This window comes from Harpia harpyja, chromosome Z (assembly GCF_026419915.1).
Source record: "Harpia harpyja isolate bHarHar1 chromosome Z, bHarHar1 primary haplotype, whole genome shotgun sequence".
NCBI classification, from domain to species: Eukaryota; Metazoa; Chordata; class Aves; order Accipitriformes; family Accipitridae; genus Harpia; species Harpia harpyja.
This window is the reverse complement of record NC_068969.1, coordinates 16,303,768-16,329,970: the sequence shown is the minus strand read 5'-3', so window position 1 is coordinate 16,329,970 and position 26,203 is coordinate 16,303,768. Positions and strand designations below refer to the sequence as shown.

The 26,203-nt window shown below is 44.6% G+C and overlaps 1 protein-coding gene across 15 annotated transcripts in view; it reads left to right on the top strand.

Annotated features, from left to right (window-relative positions):
• CADPS (calcium dependent secretion activator) overlaps window positions 1-26,203 on the top strand; it is a 222,604-nt gene that overhangs the window by 174,375 nt on the left and 22,026 nt on the right. For 5 of the 15 annotated variants that reach the window (XM_052778693.1, XM_052778684.1, XM_052778682.1 and 2 more), the window contains 8 exons: window positions 4,655-4,801; window positions 7,945-8,100; window positions 10,993-11,140; window positions 15,339-15,353; window positions 16,517-16,591; window positions 17,666-17,749; window positions 22,656-22,688; window positions 25,796-25,903. In XM_052778693.1, coding sequence (XP_052634653.1) covers window positions 4,655-4,801; window positions 7,945-8,100; window positions 10,993-11,140; window positions 15,339-15,353; window positions 16,517-16,591; window positions 17,666-17,749; window positions 22,656-22,688; window positions 25,796-25,903 — 766 coding nt within the window. The remainder of the gene's footprint in view (window positions 1-4,654; window positions 4,802-7,944; window positions 8,101-10,992; window positions 11,141-15,338; window positions 15,354-16,516; window positions 16,592-17,665; window positions 17,750-22,655; window positions 22,689-25,795; window positions 25,904-26,203) is intronic. The other 10 variants (XM_052778694.1, XM_052778683.1, XM_052778696.1 and 7 more) reach the window with 3 other exon arrangements.

The window sequence follows — 26,203 nt, the reverse complement described above, 5'->3', positions numbered from 1 at the left end:
AATGCGATGTGACCCGGTGAAGGAAGGCACCAGCGAATGCACAAAGGGTGGCACATACAGTGTAAGGAAAAAAAGGGGATCCTTCGTTCCTAGGATCTTCTGACACTTTTGATGGGCTGTTCAGAACTAAATGTTAAGGCATCTTCATCTTTTGCCTCCTGGGCAGACCACCTGCTCCTCTTTGTCTGATCGACAGTGAACTTGCAGAAAAAATCAGGTCAGAGACTTATTTTGTTTGATTTGTCCTCCTGTATCTACTGCCTTCTCCCCCGACATGTCCATACTGCAGCACAGTTAAATTTTTGGCCACTGATTTTCAAATAGTTTGGACCAGCCAATTCCCATCCAAGTCATGCCCTTCCATTGCCGCCTCTCCAACAGAGCTTTTTGGGAATTGGAAACACTGCAGTATGTTTTCCCATGGCTTTCTTCTGCTTTGAAGAAAGGCCTTCGGGTTGGTCGGAAAGGTAGATCATCGTGGCTGTCCGTTCCACCAAGCTTACTGTTCGTCCTGCTTTGGATCTCTACAATGAATTGGGAGAAGGAAATCTTATTATCCCCTGTTAACCAAGAAATTATTCCACAACATGGAGTCTTTTGAAAGGGTTTCTCTATGCTCGTGCTTGCAATCAAGGCTGAAATACGTAGCCCTCCATAACCTGACCAGATGGCAGTTTGCAAGCATGTATTTCTTCTATTTTCATTGCTGAATACTCTGCACCTTATGCTATGAGGAGTTAGGTATAGAAATCACAAACAGTGAGAGAGATACTGTTAAGTATTGAAAACATGGGGGGAAAAAGCATCGATGAAATATGCTCATGAGGGCTATGTAATCTGCCTCTGCAGAGCTGCTGAATTTGCAGGGGGTCCGTGCCCTATAGCTAGAGCAGCTGGTGTGCTTGTATGAATCCACGCAGAGAAATGTGGAACACTTGTCCTTCGCACAGTCATCCAAATACGGAGGATACAGAGTAGGTCTGTTCTCTGGTGAGTTGAGAGGTCTTGGAAAAGTAGGGTTTGCAATGGGGTTTTTTTCATGCTAGCTTCTGGGAGAACGCTGATTTATCTTGCAGCCAGGAGACACGTATGTGTGTGTGTGTGTCTCTGTGTGTGTGTCTGTGTTGAAAGATCTTTTTGAACAAATGCTAAAGCCGGCGCAATGACAACCAGTTTCAATCGCTTGATGAGGACATTACTCATTGACCTATGGCTGTCTCTACCACACTGTAGTCCTGGCTTTAGCATCTATTAATTGGTCACTAACCCTTTGCAAACTATTTACAAATGTATCATTAATATAAAAATAAGAACTTGAACAGTATGATTATACTAATCATTTTATAAGGTTGTACTACTACAAAACGCTAGTGAAAAATGTTTCCCCTTAAAAGAAGCACCGTTGTAGTGAAAATGAGTATTTTTGTTACTATTTTGGGTGTCAGTCACAGGAAGAGCACAGATTTGACTGCCTACTTCACTATCAAGCTCTTTGCTTCACATCAAGGCTTTTGTGAAAAGATCTGCTCTTGAGCATTTGCTCAGCCTAGGCAGTAAGGTAGTAAGTGTTTATAGTGATGGAAGAGACAGGCGTTTGCGCCTTCCATCACTAAATCATTTCAGGCATCCCGTAGGAACTGAGCATTTAAGTATGGACGAGGGTCTCTTTTAGCTCTATTCTGAAGCCAGGAGACAACTCAGTAAAAATACTGTGATTTTTCTGCCGTCCTTTCAGTACTAGGGCAGCTCTACAGGAGCGGCCCCTGTGCAATTGGACTTGTTTTCTGTGATCGGTGCTACAGTACAGTGTGAGCGTTGGGATGTTGTCCAGGGGTGTATTGCCAGTCTGTTTGCACTGAGAATTTCCCAGCAGGCAGTACAGGTGAAAGCCATTTACACAGCTAACAGACACAAACGGGGGTGAATCAGAAGAAGCCGAGAAAACAAGCAGTACAGCTCCAGAGAATGCACCTTTTATCAAACATATCAGGATCCAGTCCTGAAGCTGAGTCGTCTTAAATCAGACAGCCCTCATCTTGTTGATGCAAATGCCCACATTCCCTGCCTGATGGCTGAGGTTATATTTAGCCATCTATATTAAATAGGCATGGCTGGCTTCTAGAAACAGTTTCTCATCTTGGACCTGTAGTTTTATGGTCTGAGCAACTGCAGGCTGGAACATTTGTTGGTAATATTAATCATTTTTTACAGGTCTCACTGCAACTGTTACTCAGATAATTAGATCGGTTGAACCTGCAAAACTGTGCATGTCAATTCAGGAGAATATTTTTAAAATTAGTTACTGTATGTTAACATAATATACTCCATTATTTTGCTGTTTTGTTTTGTTTTAAGAGTACTAACTTATTCTTGCAACATATCCTTGCATCAGCAAAATAATGTGTTGTATAAAAGAAATATGTTTCCGTGTGAATATAGTATACTGTTTACTCTAGAAGTCATATTTTATTAATACAGTGTTTTTATTAATATAACACTGTCACTTCTTGAATTTTAATATTAAAACCAAAGGTCCTCTGATTTATGTATTTACCATCTGGCTAAGTTATTTAAGTTGCTTTTCCTTATACATTTATATGTTGTCCACCTCTTGCTATTTCTTTATTTATTCCATATCAGTATCTAACCACATGCACTGCCATTTCTGAAGATTTAACACTCTCTCAATCACTATGGAGTCTGTGTCTCATTCAATAATCATATCATCTTAATAGCAGATACAGTATGAATGGAAACAATGGACAGCTTTGTTACGTTAGTCAATTCTCCTGTCTGCTTACTGCCTAATAAAGAGAACGAGCAGATAGCGTGAAGTCAAATCTACTAAGAATCATAGAAACAAAAGAAAAGAAGAACATACTTTTTTTTTTTCCCACTAAAAAAAGACTTTGGATTGTGGTTTTCCTCCCCAACAAGGCATTTTATTCACAAAGGGAGAATGAGGATAAAGTCTGTTCCCTAAGATGTGCCACCGATGACAAGCTGAGCTTGCAGAGATGTGGTTCAAATCTTCTTTTGCATTAGGAAACATTTATTCGGTATAGCCAGCTCAATTCCATTACTTTGGTTTTTGATATATAAAACTTGCAGTAAAAAATGGAGTTCAAAATATGACTCAAGGAAGTTGCTAAGGTTCTAATATTCCTTGAAAGACATAGTGTATAATTTGATAGTTTTCCAAGAGTCCAGATAATGCTGCCTGTACAGTACCTAATTTAATCCAGGGGAATGGGAGAGACCTCCTAATGTGGCATGTCCCGGTGCGGTCCCTGAGAGCCAGGAAGTTTGAACGCTGAAGCTGTGCCCATGAACAGCAACAGAAAAGCTTTCAGTAGCTTCAGCAGTGCAGGGTGAAGCTGAAATCCTGAAGTCCTGATTCCGTTTTCACTGAGCCCAAATAATGATCTGGTGAAAACGATATCAAAGCATCTGGTTTTGTTCCTCAAATGGGACTGTAAAATCATCTATGGATTGTGTCCCAGTGTGCCATATAGTATTACTAGATTAAGGCAGAAACAAGATATATTTCTGAAACTGACTTCTGATTCCCAAATCCCATGACATTTTTATTTTGCATAAAATTTAACTGTGATGAGATACTCATTAAAAAAGAATTAGACCAATTATAACATCTAGAGACCTAGCACACTAAAATATGTCGGGGTGTTTTGCAAACTTTGGGCGTGTGGTGCTGTTAAACTGCACATTGTTTCAGGAGAGTGTGTTGCATTAAATTAATGCACTGGCCCACTTTTAAAAGATTTCTTATTTGCATAACAGTTGCATGTCTGAAAATATTTATCAAAGGCATGATGCCCAAGTACACATGCTTGATAAATTAACCTTTGAATGTCTTAATCACCCTGTGGCCCATTTCCAGCCAAGAAACGTTCATATACCAGTCCTGGATTTATTAAGTGCAATTAATTCAAGTGTACATGTAGAGCTGGGCAACCTGCGGGACCCATTTTCTCCACACCCAGGAATGCAAGGGCAGAATCAGGGCATGAGTCTTCACTGAGGAAGAACCTTGTGGTTCACCGTTTCATTGCTCCAGATTAGCACATCTTCATTATTTGTAGAGTACAACATAAACAGAGAGGTTCTGGAGTGAAATCCTGACTCCTGAATTTGGTGGCAAGAAGAACTCTTATGGACTTCTGCAGGGCTGGAATGTCAAACTCTCTGTTTATTATTTTGAATCTCAATTCTCTAGTAGATCTCTTAGTTTAGCTCTTTCATCCAACCTAACTGTGAGAACTGAGGCTCACTTCCTTACGAGAGAAATTTTTCCGAGGAAAGGCTGCTCTCTGGACTTTGGAATGGTATCAGGACTTGAAGGTGGAGTTATTTTCTGTGGGTGTTTGAGTAGTCTGTTAATTTGCTGCTTTGTGATTCTTCTTCTTTTCATTCTTGGGTTTTTTTTTTGAGTAACTCGCTTTTTATTGCAGACTGCAAACCCAGTACACTTAAGCTTCCATACTCGTGCTTCTTTCTGAAGTGTTTTGCTTTAGTTTTTTAACTGTCATCGTGCTGTGAACTTTGCAGATTTGTTTATGAGTTTCACGTGCTTCTGCTACATCTGCATTGTCACTGTTATGGTATTTTTTCTTTCTGTCTGTTTCTTCCACAGGAGTTTAACAAGTAATCTGCCCAATGTGAATCTACCAAATGTGAATCTCCCTAAAGTACCAAATCTACCAGTTAACATCCCGCTAGGCATCCCACAAATGCCTAGCTTTTCTGCACCGTCATGGATGGCTGCTATTTATGATTCTGAGTGTGTATTCAGTTCAAATTAGATCTCATTTAAATTTAAAGTAATCTTGGCATGGATATGTATTGTTTGTTTCTGTGCATTATATAAAACTTTAAAAGAGTGATACAGTTAATTAGACATTTTCTGAATGAGACACTAGTGAATTTCTGGCATTTGTATTTTGAGGATTTTTTTGTATAAATCTTGAAAATTTGTTTTACTCCCACTGAGAGTTTGAGCAAGTATCTTGCTTTACAAAATAGCTGTCAACAATGGGACATGGTCTGAAGAACATACAAACCACAGAACTTGTAATGCAACATGATGTGTCTCAGCAAAGAGTTTTGTCCAAAAGAGAAGATGAATCAATTTCAATGCCAGTCAACCAATTTCTGTGGACCAGATGTAGATCTAAAAGTGAATTTTATTTAATGCAAGCTCTGCATTTCCAAGATAATAATTTTTGTCTTGATTTTGATGAAACAGTTTAACAAAGAGTAACACCCTGCAACAGTTTTTATTCATGTTGGGGGCGGCCCCAGAGAGCAATTAAAGCAATTCATTATAGCCTGAATAATGCCGTGACCAACCAAAGAAAGATATTTTCAATGTGAGCTTTAGATTATGGCCTGGAAAATTGGGCACGGTGTCAAAGCAGTCAGTCTGTAGGAGCCTTGTGCTCTGTGCTCCCAGCTCCCTGTCCGAGCATCCCAGGGTACGCAGGTGGAGCTCAGGGGGGACACACTGCAAATCCTGAGCACAGATTAGGCAAGTTCTCTTCTCATAGCAGATTTCCCTTAAAAGTCCCGGCCACCAAGCAGCATGGAGGGTGGTACACAGTGGCTCAACCCAAATTTCGTCATTTGAGGTAGCTCATCTCCCAAGAAGTCCTAGCACAGGAACTGAGATCTTGCCAGTTCTCCTTCTAAATTCCTAGAGGGTTATTCAGGGTTGGCATAGGGTGGTCTCAGCCAGCACTGCACAGATGTGTTGCTTTTTCCCTACCTTCTCACTTAAAAGGTAAAACTGAAGGACCCCCCCCAAAACTACCCCCTTCACTGTTGCTGAAACACCCTCGATTACATCTACACCTGGAGTCCACCAAAATGCTTCTGCCATTAGCCTCGCGCAGGCTGTATTGCAGAGCAGTGGTAATGAACCAAAGTAAAACAAACACCGATGTCTGATTTTTTAATAGATTTTTAAAACTTTTTAAATATTAGCACGGTCGTTTATGTTTCAAAGCTATACAACTCATATTCATGCTAAGATAGCTATATTAAAGGCTAGCTTAGGCAGTTGTCTGTAAAGAGTACTTGAAAGTTTTAATCTTTCTCTGTGCATGCTTTGTGGTATTGCCCTTGAAAAGATAAGAATCATGTCATGACAGAAAATTGGATAATCCCTCTGAAAACGCTTGAGAATCAGTGGTATATTGCAAGCTGCCTGCATGATTAGAGTAATTGCGGTGCTCGCAAGCAAAATACTAAGAGTGCATCTTGGAAATGAATATACTATATTGCTTACCTGCATGGAGCCTTAATCAAAAGTGAGAAAAAGACCAAGAATAATACTTTTTAAATTTTAAAACCGAATGGATGTCATAATGTTGCTGTAGTAAATACCAATTATTGTATTTGTATGTATTTAATTATTTAAAACATAAATTCATGCAGTTCCAAAACTGGGTTTAGACTGTTAAAGCTCATTTATACCCCAGCACAGGTTTGAACCAGGCGCAACTAAAAACTGGCGGTAGATGAACACTTGAGACTCTTGTACAAACTGGTCCCCTGGTTAAAGGAAATGCCTGATTCTTTATCTTTTCATCTCCTTGGTTTCCTTTTACTCACCCTTCCCCTCCATCAAGGACATGTTACCTGTTGCTTAGTGTCAGACACGTTTCTCCTACAACCGAGATGGTCCATTCTTTATCTCGTTACCTCTGTTAGCACAGGACCCCACAGGACCCCTCTAGCATGTTGGACTACGGTTCTCACCTTGCAGGAGCCATGTATGCATTAGCTCCGATCTCCTCTAGCATTAACTCAATGCAGCTGGCATCTGTCACAATAGAAACACCCTCCCTCATCTGTTTCTATAGATGATGTCAGCACAAGTGGTAATGCATGGTGTGTTAAATATCTTATAAATTACCGTGTTAGCATTAGTGGTATGCGAGGAGGGGGTTGAAACTCTTGAAGCTCCCTTGGTAATTGTTCTGAAAAAAAAAGTGAGGGAGAAGGAGAGCGCGAAAGAAAAGGGTTATGAATGCATAAATTTCTCTGCATAAACAGAGCGCAATCCAGTTCTGTATTTTTATTCTGTAAGTGGAGGTTTGAGATATAATTATACTGTGAAAAGAGCCGGTGTAGCTACACACTGCAGGACCAAAGCCTTCCATCTGGGCAGGGGTGTGGGTACGAGAATATATGCTTGGGAGAGAAATTCAGAGTTTTGTGAGAGACCAAAGATGTTGCAAAATAAATTTTTTAAAAAATGGAAATTTGTTGTCCTATAGATGCCTTTGCAACGGGCAGATCTGTGAAACAGTGCAACGGGCAATCCTGCCAAAACTCCTGGATATGAGATGTCTAGTGCCCTTAGCCCAGTTGATTTACTCCGATTTTTTTTCAGCTGTTCAAGAGATAAAGCGTGTCCTCGCTCACCACTTGTTAGCACTGTCCCTTACCTGGAAATGGGGGCCTCACTGTGGGGGGACAAGGCAAACTTGAGGTATAATTTGGAGGGGGGAGAATTGCATGAAACCCTAAATCTTAATAACTGCGTACAGTCTGGTATGGCAGTTATTATTGATGAAGGATTTTCTACCACAACTTCTAGCCTTAATTCTTAATAATCACATATGTTAATGTGGTTATTAACTAAGGCTGATTTTTACCATACACACATTCTTCCTGTTAATATGTGTAACTCATAATGTTGTCTTACTCATCTGGTCTGGAAAGTTTTGTGGGTTATGACAGCAAGGTAGATTAGGCAACTGTATGGTAAAACTCAAAATCCTGATGGTGGAGATTGCCAGCGTTGTCCTGTGTATGAAACTACTGTCTGCTCTACACTTGTTGCAGGAATGGTCTCCACATCAGGTTACAAAGAGCCTGATGCCACTTATGACTTTTGTTCTCATTTTGCCCTGCCAGCAATGGATCAGGCACCTCGGAAGATCTGTTCTGGAAACTTGATGCCCTACAGACCTTCATTCGGGATTTGCACTGGCCTGAGGAGGAGTTTGGAAAACACTTAGAGCAACGCTTGAAGCTTATGGCGAGCGACATGATCGAGTCCTGCGTGAAAAGGTACGTGCCCATGAGCGAACTAGTCATGTTTCTCATAGCAGCTCACAGGATGCAATGTTTTTTTCTGTCTTATTATCGATGAAGCTTCACTTCAGCCACCATTTATTAGTGACCCCAGCTCACATCTGCCCAGCACAGACATGGTGGAAAGCCACCCTGTTGCTGTGAATTGTAGACTCTCCCAAGCGAGCGCTTCTCCCTTGAGACTCTGGAGAGTGCATATGCACAGTAAGGCAATAAATCACCCAGTCGTTCAAGCTTTATAGGTAGCTACTTATTTTCCATGCCGCACGTGAGGTCAAGTCTTTGTAAATGCAGTTTGGTGTCGACAAGGTTGAGTGCTGAAGGCATAGCCCTAAGTAAGATCCCAGCACCCACCTAAAAAACAGAGATCCATGACAAAACAAGCAAAAAAAATGATCCAAAAAGGGAATAGTGTGTAGCTTGGCACACAGGTTTCACATCTGCCGCCGACTGAGAAAAGCTGTTGTACCATCAGCCATAGGATATTCACCTGCAGATCTTCCAGACGGGAGAGATTTCTTTCAAAAACTTCTAGACATACAGGCAGCTGTCATTTTGAAAGCAAAATGTTGAGATTAAATTTCTAACCTTTCCACAGTAATTTATGTCCATCTGGCATCAGAGGTGATGAGGCAGGAGGAAGAAATGAACTTTGCATTCCATTGTGCAGAAATTAATAGACAAGGAGACGAACCAAAGGAAAAATGGGTGCCAAATACAGCTGGTACATGCTAATATTAGCTGCAATGTGTGATGTGGCTGTTCTGTACCACAGTTGCCTGGCCACTCTGCAAGTGTGAGTGTGGCATTTATTGTTCGCACGTTCCTCACAGTCTGGATGTACAACGTCACCGTAGGAGAAGGCACATTCGGTCCCCGAGATGTAGGCAGGAGACTCGCCCGCTGGAAGGCAGACAGCTAGAGGCTTGCTCTCTTACCATTCTGGAATAAACCCCGGTGCATTTTAAGTGCAATGAGATGGTCGTGGTGTCTTTGGCATTGAGCAAGTCCCCCTTTATTGCAGCAGCTCACCTTTGGTCCTTTGGCTGACACGAACGCTGAGCTTCAGTTGTCCTCCAGTTGTCAGACTGTCCTTTAGGAGCAAACCCAGTGCTGGAGCCCTGCTCTCTGCTCTGCCCCCAGCACCACCAGCAAAACACTTATTTTCTTTTTTTTTCTTTTTTTTTAATTGGAACCAAGGCACCTTTGCTGCACCTGCAGTGCAGGTTAGCTCAGCTGAGATAACTAGGAAAAATAAGCAAGTTTCCAGGTACATCTGAAGAAGGGCTTGTGTGCCTGAAAGCCGGAATTTTTTTCCCAACTGCTTCAACCTTTCTACAAATATGTTGTCCCTCTGTAAAAACCTGGCCCAGCTTGTAATGGTATGACTATATATAATGGTTCTGAGCATAAGTAAGTAGGAACATGCTCATCTCCACAAGGAGATGGAAAATCCCAGTCACTTTGGGTCCTTTCAGTAATTATCAAGATTCTAGTCCCCGAGTCCAGGCTAAATCTGGCACTGGTAATTAAATCAGTTCAAATGCCACTGCTGATGTAAACCAATATGCTGCCTTCCCTATTTATATCACCTGCAAACAGGGCCTGGCTAAGGTTTCTTTAGCAATTTCAGTTTGACACAACATTTTTCTTCGCGTCTGTCTCTGAACTGTTGAATACCATGGAGGAGCCACCCCGCCTTCCGCACTTGGTTGTGTTTCGGTGCTGTCAGGAAAGCAGCCCTTGCAAGGAAGGCCTGTTTCCCTAACAAATCTGGGCAGGAGGACCTAGGTACCAGCTCAGATCTGGTCCCAAGAACGGGAGTTTCACATTTATAAATGAGTTTTCATTTGCATAACCCTTGGGGGATCATTCAAGATCAGAGTTATTCCTGAGCTGCAGCTGATATTATTTGTTATTTCTAAATTGGAGCTCCTATGTTAATTTGTTGGCAGATTCTGTCTAATGTGATAATTGTTCTGTGTTAGGTTAGATTAGTGAAGTACCTCTGGAATCTGCAGAGGGGCTCCAAAAAAAGGCAAGGCAATGCCCACTGTAATGCAGAGTATTCCCCATGTTAGAGTCACAAATGCCTCGGTATTTTAAAATATGACACAGGATCAAATTCTGTAGTCCTTGGCCCAACAAAGCTCTTGGTGTAACACAGTTTGTAACTGCCAGGATGTCGAATTTGAGCTCAGTGAAACCTCAGGAGAGCAGAGAGGTGTGGGCTCGTGCGATGCATCTGCGTGTGTTCATACATACACGCGCGACTGCGCCCGTGCACATTTTGCAGAGGTATTCTGGTGAATATGTATGGTTCAGGGAAACCACTTCTATAAACTTACGAGACAATTGGGAACTTTCAGCAAGCAAATACAATCGTGTAGACCTAAAAATACAATGAGCTGGCAATGTCCCTTCAGTCGAGCGATAAACGAGTTTCTGTTATTTGTAGTTGATATCATGGAGCAATAGGAGCTTCCTTTAATGCGTCAGGCTTGCCTTTTGTCTGTGGTTATAAATCAGCTAATGCAACCAAATTATAGGTGTACATTGACACTGCTGTTTGTAACATCATCACACTGTTCATCAAGCATGAGAAAGTCATAGTTTCCCTGAAACCGTTGCACACTTTATAAATAGTGCGTATTATGGAAAGTGGGTTTATTTTTAAACTGGAAAATCGTTTTTAGTAAAAGCACATTTGTAACAATTGCAGTGTAACACTCCCAGCAGCATTCGGCTTTCTGGTTTCTTGAACTCTTAGTATTGTTTCACATTATTAATATTGTTATTATCATCATCATCATCATCTTCAGTATGTTTAAAAGCAACTGAAATGTCTTTTTCTACTTTCCTTAACAGAACCAGGATTGCATTTGAAGTAAAGCTGCAGAAAACCAGCCGATCAACAGATTTCCGAGTCCCTCAATCAATATGCACCATGTTTAATGTCATGGTGGATGCCAAAGCTCAATCAACAAAGCTTTGCAGTATGGAAATGGGCCAAGAGGTAAAAATGCAGGTTCTTCCTTTCACAGCTTTTAAAGGCAATATCATGAAATTTCCGATCTCCTGTTGTGCTGGTTTCAGAGATGTCGTATCAGTTGTGGATTTAGCCTTCCATATAGAGTGTGCAGATGAATATGCAGGGGGTTGCTCTCAAATAAATCTAATGAATATAAACATTCAGAATCCCTGTCACTTAGGAGTGGCTTTTTGCAAGGACTGTGGTATGCATAAGGTATCTCTTAAGCTTGGTTGATGCATGATGACCGTATATATTGAGTCATTAACTGCACCTTGGAGCCAGGTGTCGGCAGCACACTTTCGGTATATGACTATTTTCTGTAGACAAACATAAGGAAAACAGAAGTGCCAAGTTGTTGCTGTGATGCTTGTAAGAAAAAAAAAAACAAACCCAAACCAAACACCAAAATAGATGGCTTCCAAAAGTAGATTGAAATTCCAGCTGCTGTGGCTTCCTTGAGTATTGGCTATAACCACCATGCTTGATGATCCTGGATTTCCAGGTTCTTAATGACTCAAGTTTCCAAACAACAAATCTGTTTTAATTAATTGCTGATACTTTTTTTCTTCTGAAGCCATAGTTGCAGCTTGAAGTTTCTGTGAATCGATCTATGAATTAGAAAGACATGGTAAATTGGACTAGCTTAAATGCATCATAATGATTATTTTGCTACAGTGGCTTCAAGCCAAATTAAATATTCATATACCAGTGCAGAATAAATTCACAAATACTGTTTGGTTCTCCTATCCTGCTGTTTGTCGGCACTTCCTAGATAAGCCCTTTTGCTACAACTCTCCGTGGTCAGATTTTGCAGTGAATCATTGCAAGCTGTTGGGTTTTTTTTTTTTTTCCCAATTGTTTACCTCACCCTGCTCCTCTGAGAGGACTTGCTCCAAAGCCACTGGATGCAGCAGGGATCCTTGCCCTGATGTCAGTGCTGTTTGGATCAGATCCAGCTGTTCTTTTGATTTTTCTGATACATGTTTTAGTTATGACATTTTATTTGTGACAGTCACCTTGCAAGAGAGTTTTCATACTGCTCATCATCAGGTTCTTCCCTTGTCCTCCAGGTCAGCTGAGGCAGATCTTGAGTGGGCTTTTGTTGTCCAAGCCTGGACATGAACTTCTCTACCATTTTCCGTTCCATATTCGTACCCATCATCTCCCCAAATCCCTCAGCCTGCAGCTGCTGCAGCATCTGCCCTGGCAGTGCCCCGTCAGCCAGGAGGGGCCGTGGTTGCGATGCTCCCCACTGCAAACCAGGATCAAACCCTTGTGCGTTATACTAGCCCAGTCCCTGGGGATGGGGATGTTTTGAAGAGCAAGCAGACTCCAATATCGTGACAGAGCAAGCGCATTGCGTTCATAAAGCTGTCAGGTTAAGTATTCAGATGGCACGAGACCGATACCATCGGCTGCATCTGGATAGCGTGTGACCAGGCACTCACAGCATCTTTTCATGCTAACTTCTGATGCTCTGTGCTTGCCAGTTTCCTCCAAATTTTGAGCGTCAGTCACCATGCACATTCGGTCTGAGTCAAACTGCGAGAGGGGAGCAGGCGGCAGCGCGGTTTTCTCGGCTGCAGTGGGGATTAGCTCTGCAAATCTGCCTGTGCCGCTTCAAGAAGGTGTTTGGTACGGCAGCTCGGAGACAGCCTAACTCCTCTGGCAAGCAGCAGTTGCTGGGGCATGAGGTTTTTAACAGATAGCTGAACTAATAGACCTGTAAAGCAGTTGTAAATTATCGGTGCATAAGTTACCATTTCGGGCTGCAGTATTTTATGCACCCTCCCTTTTTCTTTTCTTTCTTTTAATGAGTGTTCCTTTCTCCCCCTCCATTTGCTCGTGCCACTCCATATTTTGGCTGCCTCCATCTCCTCTTCTTGAAGCTGTTTAAACCTGTGCCCTGAGATGGTCGTGCTATGGGGGGGGTAAAAGTTAAGATGTAGATCTGTTGTCACAGCCCGCGAGGGGAGGACAAAATGCCACCCCACCTCTTCCAGCCCTGCTGGAAATTATGAGACAGTCAGACAGACAGCAGAGGGATGAGAAACCGGGTTTCCAGCCTGTGTCTTCCTCTGTAATTCGGGGAGCTGGGTCCGTGCGTCATTGAGTCCCTCTGTCCCCCCATCCCCGGTGTGTGGCTGCATCGGGAGGGAGGGACAGACAGACAGACACTCCTCTCTGACAGGACGCTTTTGCAGACATTTCAAAAGCAGCAAAAAGAGTTCAAATTGCCCACTGTGGTGTTCATGCAGGGGCATTTGCCCAGACCTAGCCGGAGAAGACATTTTGATTGGAAACAAACCAGTGATTTTTCTGATGGTCCAAGCTGTACATGGGCAGAGACCCTCTCGACACATTATTTGACCTTGCTCCTGTGGTTTCCCTCCCACCCCAAAGGCCTTCCCTTTAAGACTACCTTCGGTTACACTCACTTTAACAGATACTTGAATGCATTTTGCGAGCATTACCCTGTGAAACAAACACCCATCATTTCATTTCCATTTCCCTGTCTCTAAAGGCAGCTGTTAAAACATTTGGTAAACATACTTTACCATCTTAAATATTTATTTTTCCTCTGAATTTTTAATACATCTAAGGGGATAAATGTATGTATTAAATGTTTCTCAGTTGGTCTAGTATGTTTCTATTTAATATCTAAGGTCAGATGGTCCTTAGAGAAATACAACGTACACACAATCTGTTACATGACAAGGCAAGATACTCATCACATAAAGTCAAGTTGAATCATTGTAGTGCACTGATTATGGATTGTAATAATCAAGCTAATAGAAAGCTGCGATAAACTCAATTGAAAGAGGGGGCTACGCTGGGTAAAGCAAACCAGTTATGTGATCTTTAACCTCAGGCGTTTTCATAAGAAATGTGGAAGCAGCTGTTAGAAACACTGGTTTTACGAGCCAGGCATCTGTGAAAGCAGCACCAGGCAGTCGTTTTCCAAACCAGCGCCTTCTCCGACCCTGTCTCGGCCAGGGCTCGTCTTCCCATGGTGGAGCTGGGGCTGGGGCTGCAGCGTGAGCACTGGTGGTCACTGGTCCTAGCGCTGGCTCCCAGTCTGCCCCAGGGATTGCGGCCGCGATGGGAATGAGCGATCGGAGTCCTGCAACACCGCCTTGGAGCGTGCACAGGGTCCTCTCCTGCTCTCAGAGCTCCGGTTTTATTCCATCAGGGCTCTTACTTGCTTTTTAAACAATTTTTTAATTGGAAATGCATTGGTCAGTGCATTTCACAGTGCTAGCCACTTTTGAGTTAAAACTCATGACTTACCGAATGAAAGCAGTTAGCTAAATCCTTGGTTGCAAGGTCTTCCACTCACACAGAAGATGCAGCTGCAGAAGGAAAACGTCATGGGGAAGACACCCTCAATATATGCACAGCCCCTTCTTCATCTCCCGTAGGAGGTCCTGGCTGCGTATGCCAAGGACGTCAGCAGCTCCTACCCGTACCCAGCTGTTACACGTCCCTGTCACCCCACAGCTACATCTCCAGCTGTGCTGGGAACGACCAGGTCAATCCTGGGAGCCGATAAGGGCTAACTCTGCGTTAAACAGGTTAATTACAACTATGATCCCATAAGGGACTTGTATATGTCTCAACCTGCAAAGCAGGACATGGAAATGGGAGCTGCAAATGCAAATATCGCTTGTTCGTGTATGTTTTTTCCTCCGAGTGGGCCCAGCAGATCGCAGCCTCTGGCACGGCAGTGCCAGCCTGTCCTCCCGCCCGGGTGAGGCTCTGAGTGACCCCAGCCAGGATTTCGGCTGGGATGTGCTGCACCGTGTACCCCTGCCCTGCCTGCCCTGCCCCTGCAGCAGGGCTCACCTCTCGGGCACATCCTCCCTGGTGAAGGGTGCGCAGCTGCCCCAGTGCTGAACCCTAAAACCATAAGAGACTGTCAGCAGTTAGGTACAATCCGGTCTCTTCCCCCTGTTTTATTGCCTGCAAATACTACGGGTAGCGATCTCTGATATTTCAGTGAAAGGAGGTTTTGATCATGTTTCATTTTCCATTGCTTATTTTTTCTGTGCATGCTGCCGTTGTTCTCATACGTCTCTTTTTTTAAAAGATTTTGGTTTATTTATTGTTTCTCTTCATATGTTCTTTTTCCTGTCTTTTGCACTTTCCTCTTTATTTCTGTCCCCAATGATCTGAAAAGTTTGCTAAAGAGTGGGTAAGTGTGTCCTACTTTTATTTTCTTTTTTCCACATTCCTGTATTAATATGTTACTGTCATAGAAAAAAATCCCCAAACTGTAAAGCAGTTCAGAGACTACCAATCAGACACTGAGACCAACATCTAGCATTTGTAAAGCCCTCGCAGTCTTCCTTCCCAAAGTCTGATTAGTATTTAAAGCAGATTTGTCTCTTTCAATGTGATTTGATGTTAACATTTTAAAACAATATTAATGCCAAGTGGTAATGAATATAGTGACTAGCACCAGTGCTTGAAATGTTTGACTGAAAAATCAAATGTTTTGTGTTGGAAAGCAGTCATAATCAGTATTTTCTCAGTCCATTGAAAATAAGAATATACTATATGTTTTCACTAATTAAATCTTGTATTGGAAACAGGTCTTTTCTAAATTAGAAGACGACTGTATTTTAGTACCTATTCTAGCCATATTGCAGCTGATTGCATCAGAGCTCCCAAGCTAAGCAAGGTTTGGCATGTGCAGAAATTGGGTTGAAGACTCAGAAACGCTGGTGCTGCAGGCACCAGCGTTGGTCAGCCCGTTCTGAACTAGTGCCACGGGATCTGCTGACACCCAGGGCTCGGGGCTGCACTGCCTGCTGGCTTTTGCGTGGGACAAAAAGACTCTTTTTGGTTTGCTGGGGCAGCAAATCCTCCCCACTCCCCTTCCGAGGGCTGTGCGGTTTGCGGTGCCCTAGGCAAGGGCTGCCCCTTTCCCTCCGGCAGCAGGCGTATCTCATTGCCGGGTGTGATCCATGTGCAAAATGAACAGGATGGTGCCTGCAGAACTGAAGCAAAAGGACCTCAGGGTCTCTTGGAGCAGTGGGTGCTGGTGCTCACAGGGATGGCAAAGCCTCCCCTCCGACGTCTGCGTGTGGCTCCCGGAGCTGCGGGCACACAGAAGAGGGCAGGGTTTGCCCGTGCTTCACAAACCGATGTAAGATTCTCCTGAATTCAGGGTCTCTCCTACGAGTGTAAGTAATCACTGGCCACTGTAGTGGAGCACAGGGTAATAAGCTGCATCATTCTTTGGTTTAATACTGCATATTGTGGTTTACCGAGGGAAGAGGCTGACAACCGTAGAGCTCTTGCCTGCAATCAATGCTAATATTTTCCTCCCCCTCTCCTTTTATTTTTCTTTAGCACCAGTACCATTCAAAAATAGATGAACTAATTGAGGAAACCGTCAAAGAAATGATAACACTCCTAGTGGCAAAGGTAACCTTCGACTTCAGGTGAAGTGATTCACTGTTAACATTGCATTTTTAATACGTGCGTTTCCATTAAAATGTGACACATTAAGATGTTGAATTGGCTTCTTGTTTCTCGCAGGCAAGATCATACATCTCCCAGTCCTTTCATGGTGACTCTTTGATGATTAGGAACTGCGTGAGATGTAATACGCTGCTAGCAGGATTGCCGTACTGGGCCAGAAGTGGTTTTAAGGAATGGGTGTTATGTTAATGGGGTAACACCCCATGGTCAGCGTCACCCCACAGCACTGAGGGTAGCTGCAGTCAGGGGGTGGCACTGCTAAGTGCTGCTGCGTAGATGTTGGGGTGGCACGCAGAGGTGGTCACCACTCCTACGCGTAAGGTTGTGTGGACAAAATAACTCGTCTTATGCAGCATCGCCATATGCTCTTCTAAGAAATTAATTTAGAGGTGACAGTAGTGGGAAATACATTCCAAAATGTCAGGTTTAATTGTTTGGAAATTGTTTTTCTTCAGAGTTGGCTCCTCTAGCTCAGCTGCCAGCATTTCCCTTGGGTTGTTGTGTAGGTCTGGTGTGCTGCGCTAACACAGAGGGGAATTGGTACGCAGGGAGAAAGATGGTGGGGTGTGTTTTCCTCTAGTTTCAAACTTTCTGAGAACAAGTCATCCCTATTATACAGTGGAGACCTTTAAACATAATCCGCCAACATATGCCAGTTCGATTCTTCTGCAAGAATACCCAGCTAGCTGCGTGCTTGACACTGCGTACTGGGAGCAAGAACCACCGGCTTCCCCATCCGGAGAGGCTCTGCTGGCTTCCCCGTGCGCTGCACCCACCTCCTGTCCCCAGCATCGCCATGACACCGAGGGGTGATTCCCACCCAGCGAGAGGTGGACCACGTAGCACCCAAAAGGCAGTGCTCCTTTCTCCCCACTCCCTAGCCCGCTGTGCTCGGGGACAGTTTGTCTGTTCCTTTGGCAATGCTGGGAGCTCCACTGGCTTTCTTCAAAGCCGATGCTGATTTCTACACCCTTGTTCAATTATTAAAAATAATTGCAGTGTTTTTTGTCTTCATAGTTTGTCACCATTTTGGAAGGAGTCTTGGCCAAACTGTCTAGATACGATGAAGGAACTTTGTTTTCTTCTTTCCTGTCATTTACTGTAAGTACAGACAATATTTTCCTTTCTTTTTTTTTTTCCTGAGTTGTAATCTCCTGCTTTCCCAGGGCTAGATCAGCTACCTAATAATTCTGCCATTCTGTGATGTTTGAACACTAACCCCACATGAACAGACAAACAACCTGAATGCAGATATACAGTACATAAACACCCAAGATGCATAGGCCGTCGTATTGTAGCACAGAGTAAAGCCATCTCCAGTCATCATTCAGGCTGGTGGAGTTCAGTCTATTGAGGATGTGTATGAAGATGAAGAAAATCATTGCACTGTACACGCAATTTCCCTAACTAAAGAAGTTGCTTCATTACCACCTTGCATGATGGCTGTGTTCCTCTCAGTCCTCTGGCCATAACGGTGACCATCTTAGGTAGTAAAAAACAAAATAAGGGAGATCTAGCGAGTGCTTTTGTGTTTCTAATAGAGAACAAGGTAGGGGAAATGCCATGAGGTTACACAGCACAAGGTGCCTCTAATGCCACATTTCTCCCTAACATTGCAGAACCAATCCACAGCTCATCACATTACCTATTTCCTAGAAAGGTACAAGACAAGAATAATATTCGTGCAAAACTGGCCTCAGTCTCCACCAAGGGTTTAGCAATCTGAGCTGTATTCCAGAAAAGTGTTGTGACAGCTTCCTAGGATGAACACATAGCAGCTGATTTCAGGTCTTCTGAAAATCCGCACCACAAAGTTTACAGGAGTGTCTCTTTGCAAGCGTGGCTTCTGTTAGCTCAGCTCGCAGACAAGTGTGCACCCAAATGCATGTGTCTGGGGTTGCTTGGAAAGTTGCATTAGCATTTTCACCCACCGTTCCCACGTCCTGCGTGTGCAGCCTGTCCTGCGCTCACTTGTTCACGGAGACTGGGCAGGAGGCAGAAGGCGCTGCTCTGCAAACTGGGAAGGCTTTCCAAAATCTCATTCAGGAGTTGTCTTGGCTACTTGCAGTCATCTGTTGTTTGTTACTCTTGGGCTGTTTTTGCTGAGTTTGAGGCAGTTTTGTAGGATCCGTCTGGAAACGGGGATGGATGTGGGAAGGCTTACCAGCGAAGGCAAGAAACTCTGCTCACGGGCAGCTGTGTGCACACAAAGTCTAGCAGCTTCTCTAAACCACCACAGGGTTCAAACTAATCATCCTGACTTCTCAGGTGTGCTGGAGGCACTTTGTTCTTCAGAGAAGGAGAGGAAGGGAGGGTGTCCCACTCACTGCCCCGCAGTGCAGCTCTTCTCCCAGGGTAACCCCTGCGTGGTTGCAGCCCCGGGGCTGTGCTCGTCCCTGCTCGGGGGGATGCAGGGGATGGCTTGGGGTGGATACCTTCCCTCATTCCAGTGCTGCAGAGGGTTAGGAGACGCTCACGTGCCAGCAGCAGAGAATGTGGAGGTGGCAGCTTCCCAGGCATCGGAAGCACCAGCATCAGCCCGGGTAGACAGTGTAATGTGCAGCCCTTCCTTCTCCGTGAATCCAAGCTGTTCCTCGGTTGATGCTGCGCTGCTCCCACCACATCCTACTGTTTACGCTGGCGAGTGCTGCTCCCTTCGATTGCCGAGTGAACCCCCCGGCCGCGCTTGGGCCGTGGATGCCCGTGAGGAGGAGGGAGCACGGAGGTGCGTGGGGTTCAAGCATCCTCACGCTGCTGCTCCTCGGACACTTTCTGACAATTAACTGCCCCAGCAGCAGCAAAACGGTCTGTCCCGCTCCAATGGCCCCACAGCCTTTGAACCTGGCCCCATAGCTTCAGTTTTCCTGAGTTTCCAGCCAGGAAGGGATGTACATCCAAGTAGTTACTGTGGGTGGTGTGCACTTGTCCCCGGGAAGGTGCTGAGCCCTCGCCCCCAGCAAGGAGGCCGGGCATGCTGCAGAGGAGCAGGATTGCTCCTTTCCAGGCAAGGGATGTCTCCCGCTTTGGCCCGCTTGTTTGCTGGGAGCCACTGGGCAGCACCAGCCTCAAGAAGAGGCTGAGGAACAGCCCCGACCCCTTTGGCACTGGGCTTAGAAAGTCTCCCTTCCCTACAGTAGTAATGTGATTTGCCGTGTTTAGTCTTTGCAACGATAAATGGAGAAAGTCTTTCTTGTTACAGCATGCTTGCACCACCTCCCACGTTTTCCCTGTCTGAACAAATACAACAAAGTGTGATGGTCCAAGCCGCTGAGCTCTAGAAAGCATTAGTCTCCCACCCCCTTCCACCGACTTCTTTCATCGCGTGTTTTCCAGGCGCTCTGCAAGTGACATGTAATCGGGGGTCTTGTGACAGACAGTTTTATCACCTAGTAGGATATCCTCATTTCCAATTCTTGCCTCGAAATTCAAGATAAAATTAATGCATCTGTTGTCCTAATAAATTCTCACTAGCCACTTCTCCTTGCAGAGCACTTTGAGAGGAAAACACCCTTCTAAATTTGGCCAGACTTTTTTTTTTTCTGTTTGTTGCTACATTTAAGTGCATCTCGGCAGCAGCAGCCCAGGCCCTGGCTGGGCGTCTGCATGTGCAGATCCACTGAGTCACAGGAATGACAGCTGCTAAAGTTCCCTTTAATCTGGATGGCCTCCGTAGGCGGAGAATTACACCTACAGTAATTAAAACTAAAGACTGCATATTACCCAAGGGAGACAGAAGTAAAAGATCTTATTTTTGTTCTGCACAAAATTTGTATGGTAAACTGAGACGTTCCATGGCAAAGTCACATACTTTGTGAAAAACGGCAGCCTAGCAAAAATCACACAACATCCGGCAGTTTGGAAATTTCACGAAATGTAGCCAAATCTGAGTTTAAAGAAAAACAAGTAATTATTCTGATTAAAGGGGAGTGGGCAGGAGAAGAAGCTCAGTTTTTTTGTGGGTGGAGGGGGGAGATTGCAGGAAGCCGACTAAGTTATTCTCGTCGCCTCTCGGCTTTGGAGAAGAAGGTAGTTTGAGACAGTGGTGCTAAGCTGGACCCGAGTCCTAAATCCACGCTCAGATTGCAGGTTTCCTGGGGTGCCGCTGCATCACTTCACGCCCTGCGTGATACCTGAAGATAGAGGTGCATGGCACGGTGCAGCCCTGAGCGCGGACCCCGGTTTGAATTCTGCGGGCTGTCAAGCCGCATCGTTTTCCGAGCTTTCCTCCTGGTTGTTTAGCTGTGTTGCTCGGAAAAAGAGCTCGTTTGGAGCTAGCTCGGGCAGCCCTGCCTGTGGCTGCTCCACGCCGGCGTGGGTGTGCCGTGACTGCCTGCTCCTCCGGAGCTGCAGCCGTTGGCCCGGCTCCAGCTGCCTTCACGCACGGAGGCTGGGGCTCCTCCGCTCCCGTTCGGCAGGAGCGGGGGATAGCTCTTCGCTACCTCCCAAGAAAGTTGTGAGGATAAATGCAGTGAAAGGGCGAGGCGCCCAGACGGCCGGCTGGAAACGGGGGTACCTGGAGGAGAGACAAGCGTTCGCTCTTCGCTGGGAGCGAGGGCTTGGCGCTGATTTTGCTACCTCCTTCATCGACTCGTGTACCGGGACGTGACCCCGTCCCCCTCCATCCCCTCCGACAGCCGGACCCCGGGTCACATCGCGGCGGCAGGCGCTCGGCACCCTCCCTCTGTTCTTGCCCCCTGGCTCGGCAGCCCCGGCGCTGCCAATACTTGCAGCGTTCACCTCGGCAATTACCACCAGTCTGGTCTTTTGTATCGCCTCATTGTGCTTAATTATGCACCCCCCACACACACCATATGAGTGCTTCCACCCACTCTCACATTCTGTCTCACACATACATTCATTCTCTCATTCGGGACACATAATTTATTCATCCCAAGATGCAACTGTGTGCGTGTTATATTTAGGCTGTTTTAATGGTAGCTTTAGAAATATTTAAAAGCAGGTGAGCTTTTACACCCAAACAAAGATGGCCGGCAACGCTTACCCTAATTAAAAGCAGAAGCGTTGTGGAAAATCCCAGCCGTACTCTTTCTAGACACGGTGCCTTATGCTACAGTGGGAAAAAGGTCTCTCTGGCCAGCTGGGCACTGCTCGGTTGGAAGACATCGGGGGCCACCTCGCCTCCCGTGCCAGGCGATGCGCACCCTGCTGCGTGGTCCACCGGAGACAAAGTACGTTTGGGGTCTTGCAGCCCCCGCCGGCTTGTGAGGACACCGCAGAGTGCAGCGTCCACCCTCTGATACCCTCCCTCAAATAACATCTTTTAAAAGGGGAGGAAAATCGTAGGAAACTAATGTAGCTGTTCGGGGTCTGGGAAGCGGAAGAGCTTTGGGGCACTTCTCTGTTGCATGGCGTGAGCACGCTGCCCCGACACGGTCTGCGAGCTCCTGCCAGCCCCAGGGCCAGCAAAAAAGGGGGAAAATAATGTCCCAGGCAAAGCCGGGGGAAGCACGCTGCATGTGGGACTATGGGCAGGGGGCAAAATTAGGGTCCTTCGGGCACCTTCCACTGGCCACCCTGGTGCAGGTGCCTGCCAGCCCCGCCATGCCGTTGTGCCCGTGGTGCCGGCGGGCTCCCACGGTCCCCGGGATGCAGGTCCCAATGGGAGAGACACGCGCTGCCTTCGGAGACACGTGGCATCGGGCGGAGAATGAGGCCTCCGAAGAAAATAACGATGTCTACTTACGAACCCCGTCTTCCCCCGCTCGCTGAAGTAGAAGAGGGAGAAGCACAACTCCCACACTATCATCTGTTGCTATTAGAGCTTTAGCAGCAGTAAAGTTACCTCTCCAAAAAAAAAAACAACAACAAAAATACCACCCTTGTCTATTCTTTTAGATGGGAAACATAGTTTTATCACCCTTTTTCCCTCACTCAGCATTATGTTGTCCCAAGTCTTGGCTGGAGAAGCTCTTACAGGTGTTTAAAGAAAAAGCAAAGACCTGAAAACGTACTGATGGTGTAAACTTTCTTCTTGTTCCTTTTACAGGTGAAGGCTGCTTCCAAATACGTGGATGTACCCGTAAGCACAATTTAAACAACTTCTGTCATAGTAATTTGCATCATGCTTTGGTTTATGGCATGTGTAGCAACCCACATTATGCATTAACAGCCAAGATTGAACCATGGGCCTTCACACTTCTAACATTTGAACTGGAAAGAATATCTCCATGACGTTCATAATGAGCAGTTACCCTCCTATGGAGACCTACAAGGCTGTTTAGGCAATAATTTGCAGATGGTGTCAAAAAGGTACCATATTTATGCAATTGGCTTGAATCACATTTAAAAAAAAAAAGGGAGCAGTGCATTCTGTTAATTCTTCATTTGGACTTGTACAAATACAGTATAATTTCCAAACAAAAAGGTCCAGACATGTTAGAACTGAGCCAACACACATCTAACACATTAGCTAATCTATTTTATTTTTGTTCTTCTAATTGTTGGTTTATTTTACTCTTTCGGAAAATGACTTTTTTATTACTTTGGGGAACTGGTGATGAGCTAGCAACATGTGTTTGGGAAATTGTTAATGAAAATAATTTTTTCCATTTTTCTGTAATTGGTATAGGAAAACTGTACATCGTCTCCTCTAATTAGACCTTGATTCATAAGGAAAAGAGCCCTTAACATTCTTAGACAGAGCACTTAACTTGCCAGGAATTTACATTTAAATTAAGTTGAAGTGTAATATATGAATGTTGGCTGGAATAAGGGGTTACTGTAACATTTACAGGCAGAGAGATCCTGAGCAATTACAAATGAAAAAAGAGAGGATCTTAATATACCATACCAAATCCTGCATTCAGTTAGACTGGGCAGTGTAAATCAAGAATAACTCAGTTGAGTTCGATGACCTGTATGGGTAATGTATATATGTACATTTAACGTGGATATGATTGCTCTGCATGCTCTCACATGGCAATGTGATAAATTTATCAGACATCTTGGACCACATCATCTGCATTCGGTGTTTCCATCCCTTTAGCTCAAAAGAAACCTTTCCTACCAAATTGCCGTATCTTTAGCCCAGCATGGGAAAGACAAACTCTTGAACAGAAGAGGTCTTGCGTGGTTTAAAATAGCCCAGTGCAGAGATTGGCATCCTGGTGTCTTGGAGTAATAGAAACAAGATATTGAAAGCATTAGAAAGGGGGACTCAAAATTCATTTCTGGCCCTAGAAAATGTGTAGATTCTTCAGCTGAAATTCCTAGTTGTTTGAGTGCATCTTAAATATTTAGTCATCAGGAATTTGAGCACAGAACAGTTATTTTAAGTAACTTCTAAGGCAAAGCATAGCCTTCTTTGAAACCTCTATGTTCCTGGAAAGTAAAGCATCTCCAGGGAAGTGGTCTTGGTAAAATGCTATATAACCCTTTCAAGCTTTTCCAAAAGCACTGTACCTGGGACACCCTTGGGAGGTCCGCAGCATCGCGGCCATGCGGGAGGAGCGAGGCTCTGCTCCTGTCTTCGGAGCCAGTCGGACACTCCAGTTATTTGCGTAAAATAGAGCACAAATCATTCATCTGGGTTATTTTTTGGTTGTTTCCCCACCTTCCCCTGGAAATGAAGCCGTGTTACAACGGCTTCCTTGACAGCCCCACAATTTTTGATTAAATCAACCACCAGCCCCGCACAGCTCCCAGACCTTTGCAGGAGGATGCCCCATGGTCCGTAAGCCACTGCCTTTCTGGGGGAAGGAGAAAGAAAAACCTGTTTGACTAGAGGACAGAGGGGAAATCCTGGTGTTGAACAGAAAACCATCGGTTAAATCTAATTCCGCAAACACCGTTGCAATAGTCTGGGTCCAAACCAATCCGTTTAATGCCACCTTGAAATGGGCACGATCGGCATGCTGAAAATTGCTTGAAAGTGTAACACTTGACTACTGCCACATTTGTGTTGTCCTCATTGTTTTTCAAATTAATACCTTGTCATTGTTGCAGTAGGTGTTAAGAAATGTTACTGGCTTCCCAAGGGCCAAGCACTGGCCCTTTGCTTGATAATTGTTTGCTTTGTATTAAAAAACTCCCTTCCTACTGCTTTCCAAACTGTCCTCATTTTCACCCTGGAAATTACACAGATGTGTTAACTAACTTCAATTTACAGTGGCTGACAATCGTATCTTGCAGAGAAATGATACTCTGTGATCTGAGGTAAATCACAGTAATGGAAACTAATGACACTAGTTATTAACAAACTTACAATGTGCCATGGAAATTTAAGATTTTGTGGCAGCTCTTGTAATGACTCATGTTACAGTATTTTAATGGGTTTCCTTTGAGGTAAGTTTGATTCCAATATATCAAGCAATGTGAACTCAAACAGGATTTTTTTTTTTTTTAAGTATTTTCCCATCCACCTGCTTCAGTTCCCATTTTCTTTAAAGAAATGCTGTTGTCCCCCAAATCTTACACACTTGCAGGTTACTGTTTAAAATCAGTTAAATTCTGCAGAGAGCTGTAGAGATGTGACAGCACAGGCAGGCTTCCTGCAGTTTAGCGGCGGCTTAAACATTCGTGTAGACATACATTCCCTGACTTACCATTTACCCAATTTATTCTTAAGAGCAGCACTAAATGTGAGCTAAAGTCAGGGGTCTAAACAGAAAAAGAAAGGTGATTTTGGGATGCCTCCTGCAACACCAGCTGCTTACTGCACGCATCCTCACACCATAGAAGAAGAACCAAGAGCCCAGCTCTGGCTGTTAGGTTTCTACCTTCGGAAACCAGAGGGCTTGCATAGAGAAGATGACCCAAGAAAAGAACAAATCCCCAGCCCGGCTTGCTGGTTCACTCATTAGGTCAACAGCACCAAAGGTAGCAAGACAACTTCCCGGTGTCGGTATGTGGAGGAAGAGCTTTATTCCTCTGACCGGCTTCGCTCTAGGCAAAAGAAGAGAAGGAGCAAGTGTCTTTGCATGATCTTGGGCTGCACACAGTGTTTTGCTGGGCACGGGGCACAAAGCAGCGGGACTCGGTGTCCGTCAGGTAAGGAAAGGGTGAACTGCAGGAGGACAGCAGGAGATGGAGGAGAAGGAAAAGCAGCGACGAGGCTACACAGGGGAGCTGCTCCCTGCGCCGCTATTCATGTTTCTCTCTCTCTCTCTTCTTCTCTCCCCCATGCAGAAGCCGGGGATGGATGTTGCTGATGCCTATGTGACATTTGTCCGCCACTCTCAGGATGTCCTGCGTGATAAGGTCAATGAGGAGATGTATATAGAAAGGTTATTTGATGTAAGTAAATGCCTTCTCCTCCTTGGACACCAAGCAGGAGAGACCCAAAATGTGACAAAATAAGACAGGAGGATAAGTCACATTTTGAGAAAATTTATTGGTTATAGCTTTAAAAAATAAATAAATCTTTCCTTTCTTTCTGACTAAGGCTCGTATCTGCTCTCTGCCTGCTTTAAATCTCTACTCTAGTCTACTGTGTCTTGGTCTGTCTGTGTGTGGATTTTAAGGGAAGAGCATCTTCTAAGAGAGCCCTTTACTATGTTTAAGCTTGTGGAAAATCTCTCTGTAACAGAACATCTT